The sequence below is a fragment of the Schistocerca americana genome, chromosome 1, assembly GCF_021461395.2.
Source record: "Schistocerca americana isolate TAMUIC-IGC-003095 chromosome 1, iqSchAmer2.1, whole genome shotgun sequence".
NCBI classification, from domain to species: Eukaryota; Metazoa; Arthropoda; class Insecta; order Orthoptera; family Acrididae; genus Schistocerca; species Schistocerca americana.
The window spans coordinates 816,459,418-816,480,446 of record NC_060119.1 but is presented as its reverse complement, the minus strand read 5'-3'; the positions used below and the strand labels follow the sequence as shown (position 1 = coordinate 816,480,446).

General features: G+C 45.3%; 1 protein-coding gene across 1 annotated transcript in view; it reads right to left on the bottom strand.

The window, feature by feature from the left end:
* LOC124594382 (proclotting enzyme) overlaps positions 1–21,029 on the bottom strand; it is a 157,809-nt gene that overhangs the window by 81,751 nt on the left and 55,029 nt on the right. The window contains exon 6 of the mRNA XM_047132754.1: positions 3,277–3,366. Coding sequence (XP_046988710.1) covers positions 3,277–3,366 — 90 coding nt within the window. The remainder of the gene's footprint in view (positions 1–3,276; positions 3,367–21,029) is intronic.

Here is a 21,029-nt window from a genome sequence, read left to right as displayed (position 1 = left end):
TCTACGACAGGGCCATTAGAAACGGAGCACAAGCTCGGATTGAGGAAAGATGGGGAAGGAAATCAGCCGTGTCGTTTGCGAAGGAATGGTCACGTTGTTTACCGTCACCGATTTCAGGAAAGCACGGGAAACCTAAATCTGGATGGCTGGACAAGAATTTGAACCACTGTTCTCCAGAATACGTGTCCAGCATCTTATCAGTGCGCGCCTTGTGCGGTATGTCGTTTCACACCGTACTGAATTACACTGTACATTCCATGCTCCCATTCGAAATCCCGCAAAACTTGTGTGGGAGGATGATGTCCTGTTGCGGCGCCAGTCTTTTCTCCTGGAGGAGGCATGGAAAGAGCGACTGACGTCCGACAACGGTTTCCGTCCTAACGACTACACAGAGCCCACAACAACATCGCCAGTGTCCCAACTACGCAGGAAGAGTTGATGCCACCTAAAAAGGTGCCCAACAGGCCAAGCCGCAACTAGAGTTGTCCTGTGGAGATTGGGCATCGTCGGCAGCTCTGAATGTGACTGCAAAGCAGCAGGACAGGACGTGGAGCACGTTGCCCGAAGAGAAGATACTCAGGGAAACAATGGTGATGTTCTGGAAGCTACAGCTGAAGCTATCAATCGGATATCGAATACTGATGTAGATCTGTGAATGTGGAATGTCATGTCAAAGATGTAGATTTCAAGATTTCTATTTTTTTGTTTCTTTGTAAAATTTGTGGTTCGTAATTTGTTTTTCTTACGTAAAATGCGTAATTTGGAACTTTTGGGTCTGTCTACCAAACGACAAAAACAATAAATAATTGCAAATCTCATCTACGGCATCAAACGCCCTCGCATTATGTGCTATCGTTCCTATCATTGGTTAAACACGTGTACTGGGTATGAATATGGTGATACCCTAAGTTTTTAATAAACTACAACCAGATTATGTACAAAGGCGAAAAAAGTAAAGAACAAAACTTCGGTATATACAACATACTCTTTGTTGCTTAACGAGCTCTAGAATGTAAAAACGAAGATTAAAATTAGGGTCCTCCCTGCATTACTTTTCTATATTCCTTATGCCGACTACACAGTAAATATTAATAGCAGCCGGCTGGAATGGCCGAGCGGTTCTAGGTCCGGAACCACGCGGCTGTTACGGTCGCAGGTTCGAATCCTGCCTCGGGCATGGATGTGTGTGATGTCCTTAGGTTAGTTAGGTTTAAGTAGTTCTAAGTCCTAGCGGACTGATGACCTTAGAAGTTAAGTCCCATAGTGTTCAGAGCCATTTTTGTTAATAGCAGTCTAACTTCGTAATTGTCTCCTTGCGTATCTATTGTTTGGAGACAGATTATTTCTGTACCTGTGAGGCGCGGAGCCTAGAGAGGGTTGAGGTGGGAGTCATAGGGGTAAGGCACCCGTTCTTGCCCCGCCACAAAGGACATTTTATTGTAAGCATTCCTATTTTTACATTATCAATTTCTTAAGTTATCGGCTAACTTGCACAGGATAAATAAGCATGAGGACAATGAGTATCGAAAATAGCAGCCGAGAATTCTAGGAAATTATTGCGGTACATGCTGCCGACAATAAATCTGACATGATTCGTGATGAGTGCAAATATCTATCTTACATTGTGTAAATTATAAAGATGTCAGAATTGTTCAAATCTGTTGCTATACGAGGTGCGACAGTAAAGTAAAGAGACTGATGTGGAAAAAAAATGTTGGTTGCCGTTTTAGTCAAGTTTAGTGTTGTCTCCTTCAAAGTAGTTCTCTTCTGATTGCACACACTTTTTCCAGTGCTTCTGCCATTGATGGTAACATTTCTGGAACTCATCTTCTGTAATATCCTTCAAGACCCTCGTCACAGCTTTTTGGACATCTTGTGTTGTTAGAAAATGGTGTCCCTTGACCGCCGTTTTGACTCTTGGAAATAGAAAAAAGTCGCACGGAGCGATATCTGGTGAATAAGGTGGCTGTGGTAGTACTGAAATTTGTTTTGAGATTAAAAATTGCTGTACTTACAGAGCAGTATTGGATGGCGCATTATCGTGATGCAGAATCCAATTATTACAAATGTTGTCACGGACACGAAGAACTCTTTTACGAAGTCTTTCTAAAATTTCTTTGTAGTAATATTGGTTATCTGTTTGTCCAGGAGGCACCCACTCTTTATGAACAACTCTCTTGGAAGCAAAGAAGCACACAAGCATGCATTTCACTTTTGACTTTGTCATGCGAGCTTTCTTTGGTCTCGATGATCGCTTTGAGCACCATTGCGAACTTTGGCGTTTTGCCTCTGGATCGTACTGTAAAAACCAACTTTCATTACCAGTGATAACACGGCTCAAAAATTCTGAATTGATTTCCGTTTGCTCTAACAGATCGGCTGCCACATCTTTCCATGTTTCTCGCTGTTGTGGTGTGAGATTTTTGGGGACAATTTTTGCACAAATCCTTCTCATACCAACATCTTCATTTATTATTAGGTGAACTGTTTCTCGATTGATCTTCAGTTCTTCTGCAATCATTTTCACGCATAATCTTCGATCAGATCATAGGAGTTCACGCACCCTGGCCAAGTTGACATCCGTCCGTGAGGTTGATAGTCGTCCTCTGTGGTCTTCGTTTTCAACATTCGTTCTGCATTCACTAAACATTTTACCCAATTTAATGCAAAAAGAAATGGGCTACCGTTGCGCAATATTATGCGGTTACATTTCCATGACGAGAGACACAAACACATGTTAACTTATTACAGCACAACTCACGACTGAGCAGTTGCATCGATGTGCCGCTTGGACTAGAAGCAGCTTATAAACCAAGGTCAAAGATATTGTGCATATGCAAGCCTGCAGGGTTGCCACATCTTGCAAAGAAAATCAGTCTCATTACTTTATTGTCACACCTCCTATTGTACTCTTAGACCTTAAGTTAAAAGCATTGCACATGCACTTCTCAAATTTTTGGAAAACTATATTCTAAATGGTTTATTTCTCTGAATTGCTATGCTAAAGCAAAGTACTAAGCATTGATGTTAACTAATTATTAGTATTAAAAACATAGGAATGCGTGCTGCAGCAAAGGTTATACGACTATTTGGTGGGGGGGGAGGGGGGGAGAGGGGGGGAGACGGTAACGATCTGTGACATCTCCAGAATCGAACCGTGGAGCCAGTGCTGTACCTGGTGGAGGAGCTAAGTAAGAATGTTGAGCCTTGGCTCAGGAGCAGGATGGCGCTAGCTAGGTTGACTCACCACCATCAGTGGCTATGAGCGCGGGGAACCTGGTGGAGGTGGCCACCGGGTAGACGGGCGGCGGCGTGATGGGCAGGATGATGGGCTTCCGCGTCGTGCTCGTCGTCGTCGTCGTCGTCCTGCGCGTCGTGCTCGTCAGCGGCCTCACCGTCACCAGCTGCGTGGGCCGCTGCGTCACCACGCTGGAAAAGGCGCACAGACGATACGGGACTCAATAACAGCGCCAAAGGTGGGAATTGTAAAAAATGGTTCAAATGGCTCTGAGCACTATGGGACTTAACATCTGAGGTCATCAGTCCCCTAGAACTTAGAACTACTTAAACCTAACTAACCTAATGACAGCATACACATCCATGCCCGAGGCAGGATTCGAACCTGCGACCGTAGCGGTCTCGCGGTTCCGGACTGAAGCGCCCAGAACCGCTCGGCCACACCGGCCGCCCTGGGAATTATACTTCCGGCCACTACAACTGAAACATCACGAAGAACAGCAAATAATCAGATTTTAGTTATTGTGCTTATATATTAGACTATTAAGATAACACGGTAAATTTGTAGGTGATATGGGGGTGCATAGGGAACGATGGTTCGTACACACAGCTGCCACCTCTGGTACCAACCACGGCTCTTAGCCAGCTGGGCAACAAGTCTAACTGAGCTTTAATGACAAAAATGGGTACGCCATTTCATGCTGCTTCAGCTACACGCCGGCGTTTACCAGCCGTTCTGGCTGGCTAGTGCTAGTTGTGATCTGCAAATCTCTCCGCAGTCCATGACCAGATGATTTCAATGGATGAGAGATTTGGGGAACATGCTGGCCAAGGAACAGCCACCTCTTTATCGGGGTAGGTCGGGATAGCACGGGGAACATGCGGTCTTGCGTTATAATGTTGAAAGAGGTCTCTGAAAACAGGGCATAGTCGCCGGCCTTATCAAGTAACGTCAGCTATGCAAATTACCGGCTATTAGAACCAGAGGTGATTGAGTTGTGTACTGAGTCGCACCACATAACATCACCTCAGGTGCCAGGTTCGTATGACGATGACATACACAATGCATACTGCTGCGAGAGGCGCAGGAACGGAGAGTCATGAAGGTACCGACAGGAATGTGGAACTATCCCGACTCCAATGACGTGACCAGCTGCGATAGGTTTCTCGTTTGAGGATTCCTGGAGTGGACAGCCGGATCGAGATGGTCCAACAGATTCTCGATTGGGTTTCAAACTGGGGAATTTGGTGACCACGGGAATACGGTAAACTCATGCTGGTGCTCTTCGAACACGCACGTCTTACTGCCACCGTGCCGACTGCATGTAGGGGTCGACATCGCCCCCCCTCCCCCCATGATAGCTAAATACTTGTGTTGATTCACTGACCCTTCCAGAATGACGAGATCACTCAGGGAATGGCCTCCGGCCTGCACTATTCCGGCGATTGTGACAGGGTGTTTGTTTTCAGACGTTCCACGCCAGACACGATAACGGCCGTCTATTTGATGGATAAAACACGACTCATCTGAAAAAGCTGCCTGTCGCCACATGGACGTCCAGTTATGGTATTGACGTACAAATTCCAGCCTTCGTCGCCGATGAATAGGAGGCAGGACTCATCCTACATGGCCTGCTGTGGAGGCCCATACGTTGTGACATTTGCTGAATGGTCGTTGAGCAGGCACTGTTAGCAGCCTCTTGGTTCATCTTAGGGCGGTGGTCAGTTGCTCAGTAGCCTACGTCTGTTCGGCTATACAAATCTCCGCAGTTTTCGTTCACACCTCTCATCTATGGCATGTGATGCACCACAGTTATCCTCGTCCCAGTTTTGGATAGTGATATTTTTCCATAAACTGTGTACTTTTACCACGGCAGCATGCGAACAGTTTACAGACTTAACCGTTTCGTAAATGAGTCCATCTTTGGTCCAAAAGCTAATGATGATGCCTTTAGGGATATCAAACAAATCACTCCGTTTCCGCATTACGAGAACAACTGCACTGTTCTCCGCGTCCGCTCGACACTCTTTAAATACCCTCCACAACTAGCGCTGCCACCTGCCATCCGAGTGAACACAGGTGGTGGTCACACTAACGTGACTTAACCGTGTAAAATCTGCCAACGTTCAGTCCTCTTGGATCTTCCACATACGTAAACGTACATTGTTATGCTGTATGTAGAACAGGGACTCGTGCTACTTCCATTGTTATCGTTGTTGCGGCAACGTTGATGCTCCACCTCGCTCCCTCGTCAAGAGAAGTAATGATCGACTTGTTGACAGGCAGTAGTGCTCCAGACCTCGTCACACTTTCCGTGAGGATCTTAGTCTTGCTGCAAACAAGTCCATTTCCTGACTCAAGGTATGTGACTTGGCTTTAAGACTCAGCACGGCCTAACGAACAATACGACTCGTACGCTGCTCTCGTGGGCCTTTGAGATAATACATAGCGTTGGGTATAGTCCTCCTAAAACCATAGAGTAGCATGGTAGTTTTGGAATCCAGACCAGCACAAGCAGCAGTATCACGGAACGATAAACCACCATATCGATAGGAGACGATCCTGCCGTTATAGATTTCCGACTGGTGCTGGTAGACTTTTACACTTTTTAGTCGAGATATAGCACGATATTCCAACAAAGAAACAACATTCGAACGTTGTTAATGATTGATAAACGGTTATGTAATCTTTCCTTACGTACAGAATCTAGATGGTGTTCCTCCTACCTACTTAATGCACATGCGCTGAACTGTTAATCATTTGCACATCCAAGAACGTAGTGAACTTCAGGACTATTTGCCATTTATTGCATGTTGCCTTCGCGGTGTTCATTGTGTAAATATGCGAAATTTCTGGCACGTTGAAAAAGCATTTGGCACCCGTCTTGGGCAATTATATAGTATCGCTTCACAATAGCGACTCTGTTGATAAGTCTCCTCTGCTTTAGACATTTCACACAACCTCCTCTGCGGAAGGATCTTCACCAGGGGGAAAGGGTATGGTGGAAACTGCCTCTGCTATACCCTGTTGTTCCCACAGAGAATATTATTGTGTATACGTTGACGCGACAAAAGTCATGAGATATCTCCTAATATCGAGTCGGTCCTCGTTTTACCCGGCATAGTGCAGCAGTTCGAAAGAAGTGCTATGGACTCAACATGTCGTTGGAAGTCCCCTGCAGAAATATTGAGCCATGCTGTTTCTATAGCCATCCATAATTGCGAAAGTACTGCCTGTTGAGGGTTTTCTGCATGAACTGGTCTCTCGATTATGTCCCATAAATGTTTGATGGGTGGCCAAATCATTCGGTCGAATCGTCCAGAATGTTTTTCAAACCAGTGGCGAACGTTTGTCACCCAGTAACTTGGTACATTATCATCCATAGACATCCCATCGTTGATTGGGAAGATAAAGTGCATGTATGGTTCCAAACGGCCACCAAGTAGCCGAATAGAACTATTTACAATCAATGATAGGTTCAGTCGCACTGGAGGATAGAGCCCACACCACAATGGAGACATCACCAGCTTCCACAGAGCCTTGTTGACAACTTGGCTCCATGCCTTCGTGGGGTCTGCGCCACACTCGAACCCCACCATCAGCTCTTACCAACTGAAATCAGGACTCATCTCACCAGGCCATCGTTTTACAGTTGTCAAGGGTCCAACCTATACGGTCACGAGCTTAGGAGAGGCGCTGCAGGCGATGTGGTACTGTTAACAAAGGTACTCGCGTCGGTCGTCTGCTGTCATAGCCCATTAAAGCCAAATTTCGCCGCACTGCCCAAACGGATACGTTCGTCGTACGTCCCACGTTGATTTCTGCTGTTATTTCACGCAGTGTTACTTTTCTGTTAGCAGTGACAACTCTACGCAAACGCCGCTGCTCTTTGTCGTTTAGTGTAGGCCGTCGGCCAATGCGTTGTCGGTTGTGAGAGGTAATGCCTGAAATTGGTACTCTTGCACGCTATTGACGCTGCGAATCTCAGAATACTGAACTCCCTAACGTTTTCCGAAATGGAATATCCCATGCATATTGTTTCAACTACCACTGCACTTTCAAAGTGTATTAATTCTCGTCTGTGACTATAATCACGTCGGAAATCTTTTCACATGAATCATCTGACTACAAATGGCACCTCTGCCAATGCACTGCCCTTTTATACCTCGTGGTCCGATACTATCGCCATCCTAATGACTCTCAATGACTTCTGTTCAAAATGGCTCTGAACACTATGGAACTTAACAGCTGAGGTCATCACTACTTAAACCTAACTAACCTAAGGATATCACACACATCCATGCCAGAGGCAGGATTCGAACCTGTGACCGTAGCGGTCGCGCGGTTCCAGACTGAAGCACCTAGAACCGCTCGGCCACTTCGGCCGACTATGACTTCTGTCACCTCTGTGTATAGTGATCTGCAGAACAAGGCTGGATTAATGTTTCGGATCCTTTTTTATGTAACAATGACAAGACTAATAATGCTCTTGTTCTGGAACAGTAACATCCGCACTATGGGAACAGATAAATGACCTATAACGAAACGAAACAGGTACGCCTAGGATCAATAACTTGTGGTCAATAACATCGTTACTATTACTTATTCTGCTTTTCTTCTAACACACGATATAAATTAAGTAGAAATGTAAATAATGTGAAAGTACTGGGGATCATGCAATTATATTTTTTTCTTATTTTCATGGAGGGTGCACCGCAGCTGTTTTCTGAAGACAAGAAGATTTGTCTCTGTTTTTGTGATGACCGTTCCAGAGTCTGGATCCCAACAGAGAAAAATACTTCTTTTTATTACTATGATACGGAGTGGTACAGGGAAGATTTTGCTTTGGTGAAAATTGTATTCTGTGGAGTTAATTAACACTGAATACAAATTAGTGAGATTGTGGAACGTAAATGACAAGTAGGTAAAATAAAGAGTGTGGTACCCTCTGTTGTTATGTCAAAGTTTCTTCTTTAGAAAGAAATCGTTGTTTGTGAACCTTTTAACAATGGGACGAAGAGAGACTTGGAAACGACAGGCAATGAGTCTTTTATGAGCGAATAACTTTGCTTCACTTTTAGATAATTTGTGTTTCACACCTATATGCTGTGCCCACTGTGATATGGCAAATAAGACAATGGCTGATGGTGCTCAGACTCATTGCCCCTTTATTTAAGTGTAACTGAAATGGTCAGTGTATAGGTGGTACTTGCAGTGGAACGGAAGATAGTGGATCACGTTCTAACCCATGTTACTTACTTTCCTCATTTGATCTGGTTGCTTGGACACTACATGTTGGCGGTATGGTAAAGATGTTGTCGAAATCCACTACATCGAAAGCCCTACTGAAGTTCAAAAAGCACAAAATATCAACCTCTTGTCTTTTTGTGTGGATCCAGGTAGTCCGTCATTTTTATCACGTCGATCAACCTGCAATGATATTTGCAGCAGACTTACCGCTATTCGTGTAAAAGTTTCTTTGTCATTCATTAGTTTGTAATATGGTCACGTAGTATGCTTTCCAATCCCTGGGACTGTACTGCCAGAACACAAATGAGTGCGTAGTTACAGAAATTCTTTGCGGATATATTCTTAAGTAATGTTTTCAGAATTAACAAACAAATCCGAAGCATTTTGAGCCATTATCAAAGCTGAAGCAATAACTAACAAAAATAATCAGAAAAAGTATTAGTTACAGGCAGGTGAAGTAGATAGAAGGCGCCAACACCGAAAAACCACAGTGCACATTATTAGATGATGGTGGTGCGGTACAGGTACGAGACGATGCGTGCTGGTCGGAAACAGGGAACAGTTAAAACAGGTAAAGGAGATATCGTCCTATGGTAGCAGTTTTGATGGGGTGATACACGGATCTTAGTTTGCCGGCCGTCGTCTCTCACTGACAAACAGTTCAGGTTGGTTTCTTTTTGCGGGGGGAGGAGGTCATCAGTCTTCTGACTCGTTTGATGGCGCCCGCCATGAATTCCTCTCCTGTGCTAGCCTCTTCATGACAGAGTAGCACTTGCTACCTACGTCTTCAATTATTTTCTGGATGTATTCCAATCTCTGTCTTCCTCTACAGTTTTTGTCCTCTTCAGCTCCCTCTAGTACCATGGAAGTCATTCCCTCATGTCTTAACAGATGCCCGCTCGGCTAATCCCGCGCAGCCTTGAATTTTAATTCCACTCCTGAAACTTTCTTTTATTTCCATTATTGCTTCCTCGATGTACAGCTTGAACAGTAGGGGCGAAAGGCTACATCCTTGTCTTACACCCTTTTTAATCCGAGCACTTCGTTCTTGTTCGTCCACTCATTATTCCCTCTTTTCTCTTGTAAATATCGTATATTACCCTTCTCTCCCTATAATTTATCCCTATTTTTCTCAGAATTTCGAACACCTTTCACCATTTTACATTGTCGAAGGATTTTTCCAAGTCGACAAATCCTATGAACATGTCTTGATTTTTCTTTAGTCTTGCTTCCATTACCAACCGCAACGTCAGAATTGTCCTCCAGTGCCTTCACTTTTTCTAAAGCCAAACTGATCCTCATCTAGCACATCCTCAATTTTCTTTTCCATTCTTCTGAATATTATTCTTGCCAGCAACTTGGATGCATGAGCTGTTAAGCTGACTGTCCGATAGTTCTCGCACTTGTCAGTTCTTGCAGTCTTCGGAATTGTGTGGATGATATTTTTCTGAAAGTCAGATGGTATGTCGCCAGACTCATACATTCTATACACCAATGAGAATAGTCGTTTTGTTACCACTTCCCCTAATGATTTAGAAATTCTGATGGAATGTTATCCATCCCTTCTACCTTATTTGATCTTAAGTCCTCCAAAGCTCTTTTAAATTCTGATTCTTACACTCGTTCCCCTATCTCTTCTAAATCGACTCCTATTTCTCCTTCTTCCTGTATGCTGAGACTGTCCTTCCGACAACCATTTCTTTTTTTTTTTTATTTCCTCACATTTTTCCTGCAGCTATTTCGTCTTAGCTTACCTGCACTTCCTATTTATTTCATTTCTCAGCGACTTGTATTTCTGTGTTCCTGAGTTTCCTGGAATACTTTTGTACTTCCTCCTTTCATCGATCAAATGACGTATATCTTCTATTACCGATAGTTTCTTTACAGTTACCTTCTTTGTACCTACGTTTTCTTTCCAATTTCTGTAATGGCCCGTTTTAGACATGTCCATTCCTCTTCAACTGTACTGCCCACTGAGCTATTCCCTATTGCTGTTTCTATAGCCTTAGAGAACTTCAAGCGTATCTCGTCATCCTTAGTACTTCTGTATCCCACTTCTTTGCGTATTGATTCTTCCTGACTAATGTCTTAAACTTCTGGCTGCTCTTCAACACGACCAGATTGTGATCCCAGTCTATATCTGCTCATAGGTACGCCTTACAATCCAGTATCTGATTTCGGAATCTCTGTCTGACCATGATATAATCTACCTGAAATCTTCCCATATCACTCGGCCTTTTCCAAGTACGCTTCCACCTCTTGTGATTCTTGAACAGAGTAATCGCTATTATTAGCCGAAACTTGTCACAGAACTCAATTAGTCTTCGTACTCTTTCATTCCTTGTCCCAAGCCCATACTCTCCTGCAACTTTTTCTTCTTCTCCTTCCCCTAAAACTCCATTCCAGTGTCCCATGACTATTAGATTTTCGTCTCCCTTTACGTACTGTATTACCTTCTCAATCTCCTCATATACTTTGTCTATCTCTTCATCTACAGCTTGCGACGTTGGCCTATATACCTGAACTATTGTTGTCGGTGTTGGTTCACAGTCGATTCTGATAAGAACAATTCTGTCACTGAACTGTTCACAGTAACACACTCTCTCTGCCCCACCTTGCTATTCATAACGAGTCCTACTCCCGTTATACCATTTTCTGCTGCTGCTGATATTGTCCTATACTCATCTGAACAGGAATCCTTGTCTTCTTTGCATTTCATTGGACTGACCCCTACTATATCTAGGTTGAACCTTTGAATTTCTCTTTTCAGATTTTCTAGTTTCCCTACCACGTTCAAGCTCCTGACATCCCACGCCCCGATTCATAGAACGTTATCTTTTCGTTGATTATTCAATCTTTTTTTCATGGTCACCTCCCCCTTGGCAGTCCCCTCCCGGAGATCGGAATGGGGGACTATTCCGAAGGCTTTTGCCAGTGGAGAGATCATCACGACATTTCTTCAATTACAGGCCACATATCCTGTCGATACACGTTAGGTGTCTTTAATGAAGTGGTTTCCATTGCCTTCTGCATCTTCATGCCGTTGATCACTGCTGATTCTTCCACCTTTAGGGGCAGTTTCCCACCCCTAGGACAAGAGAGTGCCCTGAACTTCTGTTCACTCCTCGGCCCTCTTTGACAAGGCCGTTGGCGGAACGAGGGTGACTTCTTATGCCGGAAGTCTTCGGCCGCCATTGCTGATTATTAATCAAAATTTAAGCAGTCGCGGGATTGGAACCTGGGCCCAAGGACGTTTCGATTACTAATCAAAGACGCTACCCCTAAACCAAGAGTGCAGATACCCACAGCGCACGTACCCATTTCTTCGCCTCCAACTTCCCACAAGGAACCAGTACACTAACCACGAGCACGAGTCCATCGCTCCCAAATGTGTCAAAGTGGACTCGGGAACGCTCTATGAACATGAGAGTGCTTAGGAGATTCTCCAGTCATCTGCTCTCACTTGCACCAAGAACACCTGAAATATCACCGACCGAACTCTACAGTTAAGGTCAGGCGCCTTGAGCCTACCTCGTTGTGTTGCAGGTAGTAGTCGAACATCATGATTCAGGAGAGTTCGTCAATACTTTCATAGTCTCGTGGAGTATATTCCAAGATGCGATGTCGCCATTATGAGGCCGAAAATGGTGCAACACGCTAGTAAGTGGTTATCTCTACTTCAGTGTACAGAATGTCCCACTCGAAAGAGACCCCACAAACACATGTAGCAATTCCGCTGAAATAGCACCGTGTAATCTGTGACGTTTGACATGGCAACAATGCACTCTGCAAGATCGTTCGACGCAACAGTGTGTTTCCGCGCGTCACTGTGCTGGAGCTCAGTGTCCAGTGTTTTGTGACAACGTATCGCTATTCTGTCGAAGAGCGCTTGTTCCTTGTGAAACAATATTGGATTACTGGTTCCATTAAGATATGTCAGCGAATGTTTGTTGAACGGTTTTGTGACCAGCATATACCGTCTAAATTCTGCACACAAAAGGTAGTGAACAAGACGGTGAATATGGAATGGTGTTGGATCTTCACGGCGGGAGATGGACGCCATTATCGGAAGAAAAGGTGACTGACGTAGAACAACGATTGTTGGCCTCTCCTGCAAAGTATGTTCGACGTTTATATCAGGAATGTGGAATGTCACAGAGAACGTGTCACAGACCTGCAAAGAAAACTGACTTGTATCCATACAGGTTTACAGTTGTTCAGGAACTGCATGTCAATGACAAAGACAAACGCATTACATTTTGAAGTTGGTTTCAGCAACTGGTTGCTCAGAGGTCAGGAATACTGCGATACAGATGGTTCATTGACGAGGCCTGGTTCCACCTCTCTGGCTATGTAAACTCTCAGATACACTTTTTTGGTGTAATGAAAATCCACATGCACTGGTCGAGCAACACCTGCATTCACAAAAGATTGGCGTGTTCTGTGCAATATCGTAGTGTCACATCATCGGACCAATTTTTTTTGAGTCCACTGTGACAAATGCAGTTTATATTGAAATGTTTCGGGAGTTTGTGACCCAGTTGGACGATGAAGAACTTATTCTCGGCTGGTACCAACAGGTTGGCGTCACATGCCACATGTCTCGAGTGATCATGGCTGAGATCGAAGAATTTTTCCCCGCCAGAGTGACTTCGAAAGGACTATGGTCCCAAAGGTCACCTGACTTTTTCATCTGGGGTGGCCGAAAAGGTAAGGTCTACAGGAACAAACCACACAGCTTAGGCGATTTACGAGAGAACATCATTCGTGAATTCCAGGCACTGACTCCAGATGGCGGGTGTTGGCCCTGTGTGCCTCGGTCGTATGCAGTCCTGATTGTGGCGCTCACTTGCACGGCGCCAAACACGCATACGACCATCATTGGCACCAAGGCAGAAGCGACTCTCATCGCTGAAGACGACACGTCTCCATTCGTTGCTCTGGCAGCAACAGTCGAGAATCTGCAAAGTCGTCTTCACTGTATTTACAAGTCGAGGGCGGTAACTTCCAGCACCTTTTGTGATTCATCTTTATTTCCCCATGACGAAGGTATGAAATATTCGTTTCATTTCATCTCATGATCTTTATACATGCCTTTAGGTGTAATTTAAGCAAATGTTTGTTTCTGGGGCCTCTTTCGTGTGACCGTGCGGTCTAGGGCGTCTTGTCACAGTTCGCGTAGCTGCCCCCGTCGGAAGTTCGAGTCCTCTCTCGGGCATGGGTGTGTGTGTGTTGTCCTTAGCGTAAGTTAGTTTAAGTTAGATTAAGTAATGCGTAAGCCTAGGGACTGATGACCTCAGCAGTTTGGTCCCATAGTCCTTACCACAAATTTCTAATTTTTCTCTTTCGTGTGGAACACACTGTATTATAAGGTCAGTATCATTTGCTACTGGTTGGAAAGTATTTCCTAATAACTACAATGAATTATTTGCCATGGAAGAATTCATTCAGTTATGGGAAATGTTAGTGGTGCCAACTGTGATCTGTCTCCGGCTGCTGTGGCCGAGCGGTTCTAGGCGCTTCAGTCCGGAACCGCGCGACTGCTACGGTCGCAGGTTCGAATCCTGCCTCGGTCATGGATGTGTGTGATGTCCTTACGTTAGTTAGGTTTAAGTAGTTTTAAGTTCTAGGGGACTGATGACCGCAGATGTTAAGTCCCATAGTGCTTTGTGCCATTTGAATCATTTTGCGATCTGTCAAAAATATTTGATAGTACTATTCACAGTATTCTCCTGTACGAGTACAAATACACGTCGTCACCCAGAAGACATAGTCAGATGTCAATGTAATTTCCTATATGTGTATACCATCAACATGTATGTAAATCATTAGTGTTGCAATTCTCTGTGACAGATGGAACGGTCACCGGGATGTTTTAGTATTGTTGGTGTTAAGTGTTGTTATCGGGCCTGGTAGAGTATATACAAGACGTGAACAGGGCAAACTTTGAGTGCTCACTGTGAAGGACGTAGAAATGCCGTATACTTGTGTGAGAGTGTTATCAGAACCTAACGGTTTGAAGCGAGTCTCACTGTGGGGTCCGTTTGGCCGGCTGGGTGAACTGCGCGTCATCCAGATTTGTGATGCATTCCGATGTGGCAGTGGCCTGATGTTGCATGAAAATGTAAGGGCCGCTATACTCGTCGTCAGGAGTCTGGTCGACCACGTCTGACCACCACGAAGACAGACTGTCGCATTTTGCGTCAAGAACATCATATGCTCGTCACATCTGCACCTGCCGCTCGAGAACAAGTAATGGACCCTCCGCAATATTCTGTGTCAGTCCGCACTATTAGCCAGCGGAAGCAGGATAAGACAATTACCATCCCAGGTTTAGGTTGCCGTTAACACCAAAATACAAACGGCTGCTTTTGAAGTGGTGCTGTGACCTGGAAGCATGGGCTGCTGATGAAAGGCGTCGCATCGTGTTCTGCGATGAATAAGCAGTTCTATACTACCCTGGAAGAACAGTGGACGAGGTCCCATTCGTCCTGCATTCTGGAGAGGCATAGCGGTGCTACTCCTTTACTCCTGCCGTCATCCCATCGGGTATAAGTTAACAGGTCACGGCCGGTAGAGAGTCAGAGAACTTTGATGGCACAAGGGTACATTACGGCATACTGAGTGCAGAGTCCGCATTTGTTACCTCTCTTGTGATAGTGTCATGGTGCAATTTTGCAAGTGCACAATATTTATACACACATGAACGTGCCTCTATGAACTATCTGCGTGATTTTGATGTAGTCTCATCTCCAGCAAGATACGAAGATCTGTCCCCGATAGAACTTGTGTGGGACCTGCCCGAACTACAACTCCGTCCCAGTGACAGTATGCAGGATATCACGGACCAGTTACAACAGTTGTGAACCATCTTGCCTCACAAGATGATATGACGGCTTTAAGACACATTTCCTAAACGAATTAGTGCATGCTTCCAAGCAGAGGGGGTGAAACTTCACACTGGTAAATATGCTCATACTACCAAGTTATTTGTAAATTTGCCTCGATATTCTAATCACCACATCACATACCCTGTCAATCCGAGAAACGCCGGCCGAAGTGGCCGTGCGGTTAAAGGCGCTGCAGTCTGGAACCGCAAGACCGCTACGGTCGCAGGTTCGAATCCTGCCTCGGGCATGGATGTTTGTGATGTCCTTAGGTTAGTTAGGTTTAACTAGTTCTAAGTTCTAGGGGACTAATGACCTCAGCAGTTGAGTCCCATAGTGCTCAGAGCCATTTGAACCATTTTTTTCAATCCGAGAAGTTTCATTTCGTTTCCTCCACCTCTACTGGCTGCTTCAATTTTTTTTGTGAGGCAGTGATTACAGTGTCACGGACGCTGCTGGTAACTACACTGAAGAGCCAAATAAACTGCTACACCTGCCTAATATCGTGTAGGGCCCCCTCCAGCACGCAGAAGTGCCGCAGCACGACGTGGCATTGACTCGGTTAATGTCTGAAGTAATGCTGGAGGGAACTGACACAATGAATCCTGCAGGGCTGTCCAATAACAGTAAGAGAACGAGGAGGTGGAGATCTATTCTGAACAGCACGTTGCAAGGCATCCCAGACATGCTCAATAATGTTCATGCCTGGGGAGTTTGATAGCCAGTGGAAGTGTTTAAACTCAGAAGCGTGTTCCTGGAGCCACTCCGTACCGATTCTGAACGTGTGAGTGTCGCGTTGTCCTGCTGGAATTGCCGAAGACCATCGGAATGCACAATGGACATGATGGATGCAGGTGATCAGACAGGATGCTTACGTACGTGTCACCTGTCAGATTCGTATCTAGACGTGTCAGGGGTCCCATACCACTGCAACTGCACCCTTACAGAGCCTCCACCAGCTTGACAGTCCCCTAGTCCACTGCTGAAATGCACTGTCCATAGATTCATGAGGTGTCTCCATAACCGTACATGTCCGTCAGCTCGATACAATTTGAAACGAGACACGTCCGACCAGGCAACGTGTTTACAGTCGTCAACACTCCAACGTCGGTGTTAACGGACGCAGGCGAATTGTACAGCTTTGTGTCGTGCAGTCATCAAGGCTACACGAGTGGGCCTCCGACTCCGAAAGCCCATATCGATGATGTTTCGTTGAATGGTTCGCACGCCGACACTTCTTGATGGCCCTGCACTGAAATCTGTAGCAATTTGCGCAAGGGTTGCACTTCTGTCACGTTGAACGATTCTCTTTAGTCGTCGTTAGTCTCGTTCTTCCAGGATCTTTTTCCGGCCGCAGCGATGTCGGAGATTTGATGTTTTACCGGCTTCTTGATATTCACGGCACGCTCGTGAAATGGTCGTACGGGAAAATCCCGACTTCATCGCTACCTCGGAGATGCTGTGTCCTAACGCTCGTGCGGCGACTGTAACACCACTTCAGACTCACATAAATCTTGAAAACCTGCCACTGAAGCTGCAGTAACCGATCTAACAACTGCGCCAGACACTTGTGTTATATAGGCGTTGCCGACCGCAGCGCCGTGTTCTGACTGTTTACATATCTCTGTATTTGAATACGCATGCCTACACCAGTTTCTTTGGGGCTTCGGTGTAGGTTACACCCCGTTCAGCTAAAAGAATGCAGTGTGTCATATAAAGAAACTTAGAGATTGAATACAGTGATATAGCATCTTCATAACTGGGACTAATCACTAAAGCTGTATCGGTACCACAGGCATCGTTAGTGACTTCACTCTTGTTCTTGTTATGTACAGGTTGCATCTCAAATGAATGTAAAAGAATAAGAGGGGGTAAAGTGGGTCGTAACAAGCAAATTTCACACAGCAACCCACGTCCGTGCCCCATAGCGTACAGCGCTAGGCGTCATTTAACAGTGTCGTGCCGCCGGGAAGTTATGCATACAGCCAGCCGTTCGAGTCGAAATGGTAGCAGGCATTTTGGTCAGGACAACACCACGGTGTTTCTTCGGTATTTGCTGGGACGCGAACGCGTTGCGATTGGCACTGCAAATGCCCGCTGATACCATGTTGCACAGAGTGCGGCACATGTGCACACTGCCCAGTCTGGTTCGCTCTAACATCTTCGTGTTTGGTACTGTGCGGAGCGGACCGGAAATGGAGTTCTTTCCTTGGTAGGAAAGGGCAGACGTGCACTGTGCTTACGGATCGGCGGATGAAAATGATCTCACTGCTCAGCGGTTGTACATTCAGCGGTATCCGAAGCGGCGAGTACCAGATTCCGCACATTCACCGCCATCCAGAGTTCCCTGAGAGAGAAAGGTGCATTTCGTGTGAGTTACAACGACACATGTGCATTTAAGGCCTACATCAAAACCCGATGTATTCATTTTGTGATACAGGTGCGAAGACCAACGCACAATGCGTATACCAGAGTTTCAAGAGGAAGCGTTGGCAGTGTTGCAAAAAACAAGCCCTCGTCGAGTTCAGTGTTGCTCAAGAAATTGGTGTAAGCCATTCCAAGGTCGGATGTGCTTGAAATGAATATGGTTTGCAGCCTTACCGCTTTCAGAAAGTACAACCCCTTACCCCATAAAATTTTCCGCGTCGAATTGTCTTCTGCCCGTAGTTTTAGCAGAAGTGTGCCATTCGACCTGAGTTCCCACACTTTGCTCTTTTTGCGGATGACGCATTCTTTGGAAGGGAAGGTGTGTTCAATAGTCACAATCAACATGTGTGGGCATGGGAGATTTCGCACGCCGACTTGTTCGTGGTCACCAATAGCGCTTCGCCGCCAACGTTTGGGCTGGTTTGGTAGGTGACAATCTGATTGGTCCATACACATTCTCCCGACGACTGAACACAAGCAGATATATAATATTCTTAAGGGAAACATGACCATAGTTACCAGAACACATCCCACTCAACGTGTGAATGCGAACGTGATACCAACATGATGGTACATCCGCACATTTCTCTCATGCGGTGCGACATCATTTGGATGATATCTTTGGCGATAACCAGATAGGGTGCGGTGGCCGACAGCATGACCTGCAAGGTCCCCCCACTCGACTCCCCTCGATGTTGTCGTCTGGGAACAACTGAAATGTGTTGTGTAGAAACACCTATCGAGATGTATGAAGAACTGATAGCGCAGGTTTTGGCAGCCTCTAATGTAATAACCACTTTTCGAGGGCTGTTTGAATGCGTGCAATCATCACTCGGGCATCATTGCAAGAGAGCGCAATTTCGAGCAGTTACTATAGCTAGAATGAGATTTTCACTCTGCAGCGGAGTGTGCGCTGATATGAAACTTTCTGGCAGATTAAAACTGTGTGCCCGACCGAGACTCGAACTCGGGACCTTTGCCTTACCAAGGTCCCGAGAACCATTCAAGGTCCCGAGTTCGAGTCTCGGTCGGGCACACAGTTTTAATCTGCCAGGAAGTTTCATATCAGTTACTATAGCTATTTGCAAATAGAGGTAATGAAACGTCAACTCCACCTCTCTCTTACCTTGATATAAAAAAAAATTGAAAACGTGCCCTGCAGAGCTGCTAGCAGGTTAACTCGGATGGCGGTTTGTATGGCTATCTTCCTGGTGGTGCGCTACGCAGTCAAAGGGCGCCTAGTAAGGGATGCGGACAAGGCTTGCTATGTGAAAGTTGCTTGTTATCAACCATTATATCCGTTACATCAGCCCTCTCATTTTTACATTAATTTTAAAAACATCCCGTATAAATCATTTGCCATCGTGTACCGAAGAAGTGGAGTGTGTGTGTGAAATCTCATGGGACTTAACTGCTAAGGTCATCAGTCCATAAGCTTACACACTACTTAACCTAAATTATCCTAAGGACAAAAACACCCACCCATGCCCCAGGGAGGACTCGAACCTCCGCCGGGACCAGCCGCACAGTCCATGACTGCAGCGCCCTAGACCGCTCGGCTAATCCCACGCGGCCGAAGAAGTGGAGATACTGCTGTTAGCTAACGATACATTTGAAAACTAAAAACTTTCTTGGAAGTTAATAAACTGTTCCCTACAAATGATCTGACTCTTAACTTAGATAAAACACAATACATCCAACTGTACAGCGCACATGGTCTGACCATATCATTATGCATGAGGGATATTGATAAATGAAACAGAACATTCTATATTCTTGGATGTTTATAATGAGAAGAACCTGAAATGGAAGTTCGTTGTTACAGATCTTTTTAAACGGCTAAGATCGGAAACTTCTGCATTACAGTGACACTAGGTACTGGAAGCGAAAGTATCAATAAACTGACTTGTCTTTTTATCCCATTGGCCAATGTTTTATAATATAACACCTCGGAAAACTCATCCCGAAGGGAAAAAGGGTTTCTCAGACGCCTGTAACAACGTTGATATGTGGTGTCCACTCTAGATCGTCTTTACACAGTTTGGCATACTCACAACATCCTCACGAAAACGTTTACTCCTTTGCGAAATTTGTTGTCAACAGTCAATCAAAATTCGAAAACAACATTAACATGCATAAATAAACACTAGAAGGAGAAAAGGTGTACCCAATCCATCATTCAACCTTAGCGTTCCACATAACGAAGAGAGCTATTCGCTCATAAAAATCTTTAACGACTTCACGCAGTGTTGTCATGAATATAATAATAAAATTAAAGGCAAATAGAAAGTGAAGTCATATTTGCTTGACAGCTCCTTCTAATCCAATAGAATACTTTATGAATGTACGCGCATGTGTGTGTGCGTGTGCGTGTGTGTGTGTGTGTGTGTGTGTGTGTGTGTGTGGTGTGGTGTGTGTATGTAAGCGTGTCTAAAGAAGAGAAAGAGAGAGGGACAGGGAGGAAAAAGAGAGAGAAGGGGAAGAGATATATATATAAAGAGGGAGGGATGACGTTATGTATTGAGACATAACATTATGCACTGCCCGCCGCGAGGTTGTATGTTGACTGGTGGTCCCGAAGGCAATTGATGCGGTAAGTGAAGTATAGGAGGCAATCAGAGACGAATGGGGAATCACTCTAGCAACGATAAGGAGCACAAACGCGGAAATCCGCCGAATTAAGCGACTTTGACAAATGCCAGATTGTTGTGGCCCTGTGCCTGGGGGACGAGCATCTCGGAAACGGCGAAGCTGGTCGTGTGTTTGCGTGCTGCTGTCGTGACCATCTGAAACCACGAGTAGGCAACAAGAATTTGGTTGTCCATACCACATCACAGAACATAGGGATCGGAGGCTTGCCCGCTCTCAAAAGCAGGATAGGCGGAGATCTGTGTCAGATGTGATAACAGTGTACATCGCTGGAGCAGGCACAAGTGTTTTGGAGCCCACCGTTCAGCGCAGTGTTGAACATGGTGTTCCGCAGCAGAGGACTCCTATGTGTTCCCATGTTGACCCAACAATATCGTCTATTATGATTACAGTGGGCACGGGATCATCCACATTGAACCGCGGATCAATGGAATCGTGTCACCTGGTCGGATAAATCCCGTTTATTGTTAAACCAGGTCGATGGTCGTGTCCACATATGCCGTCATCCAGGCGAACGGCTGCTCGAAACCTGTAGCGCGCCATGAACGCATGCCAGTGGGAGCAGTATTATGTTATGG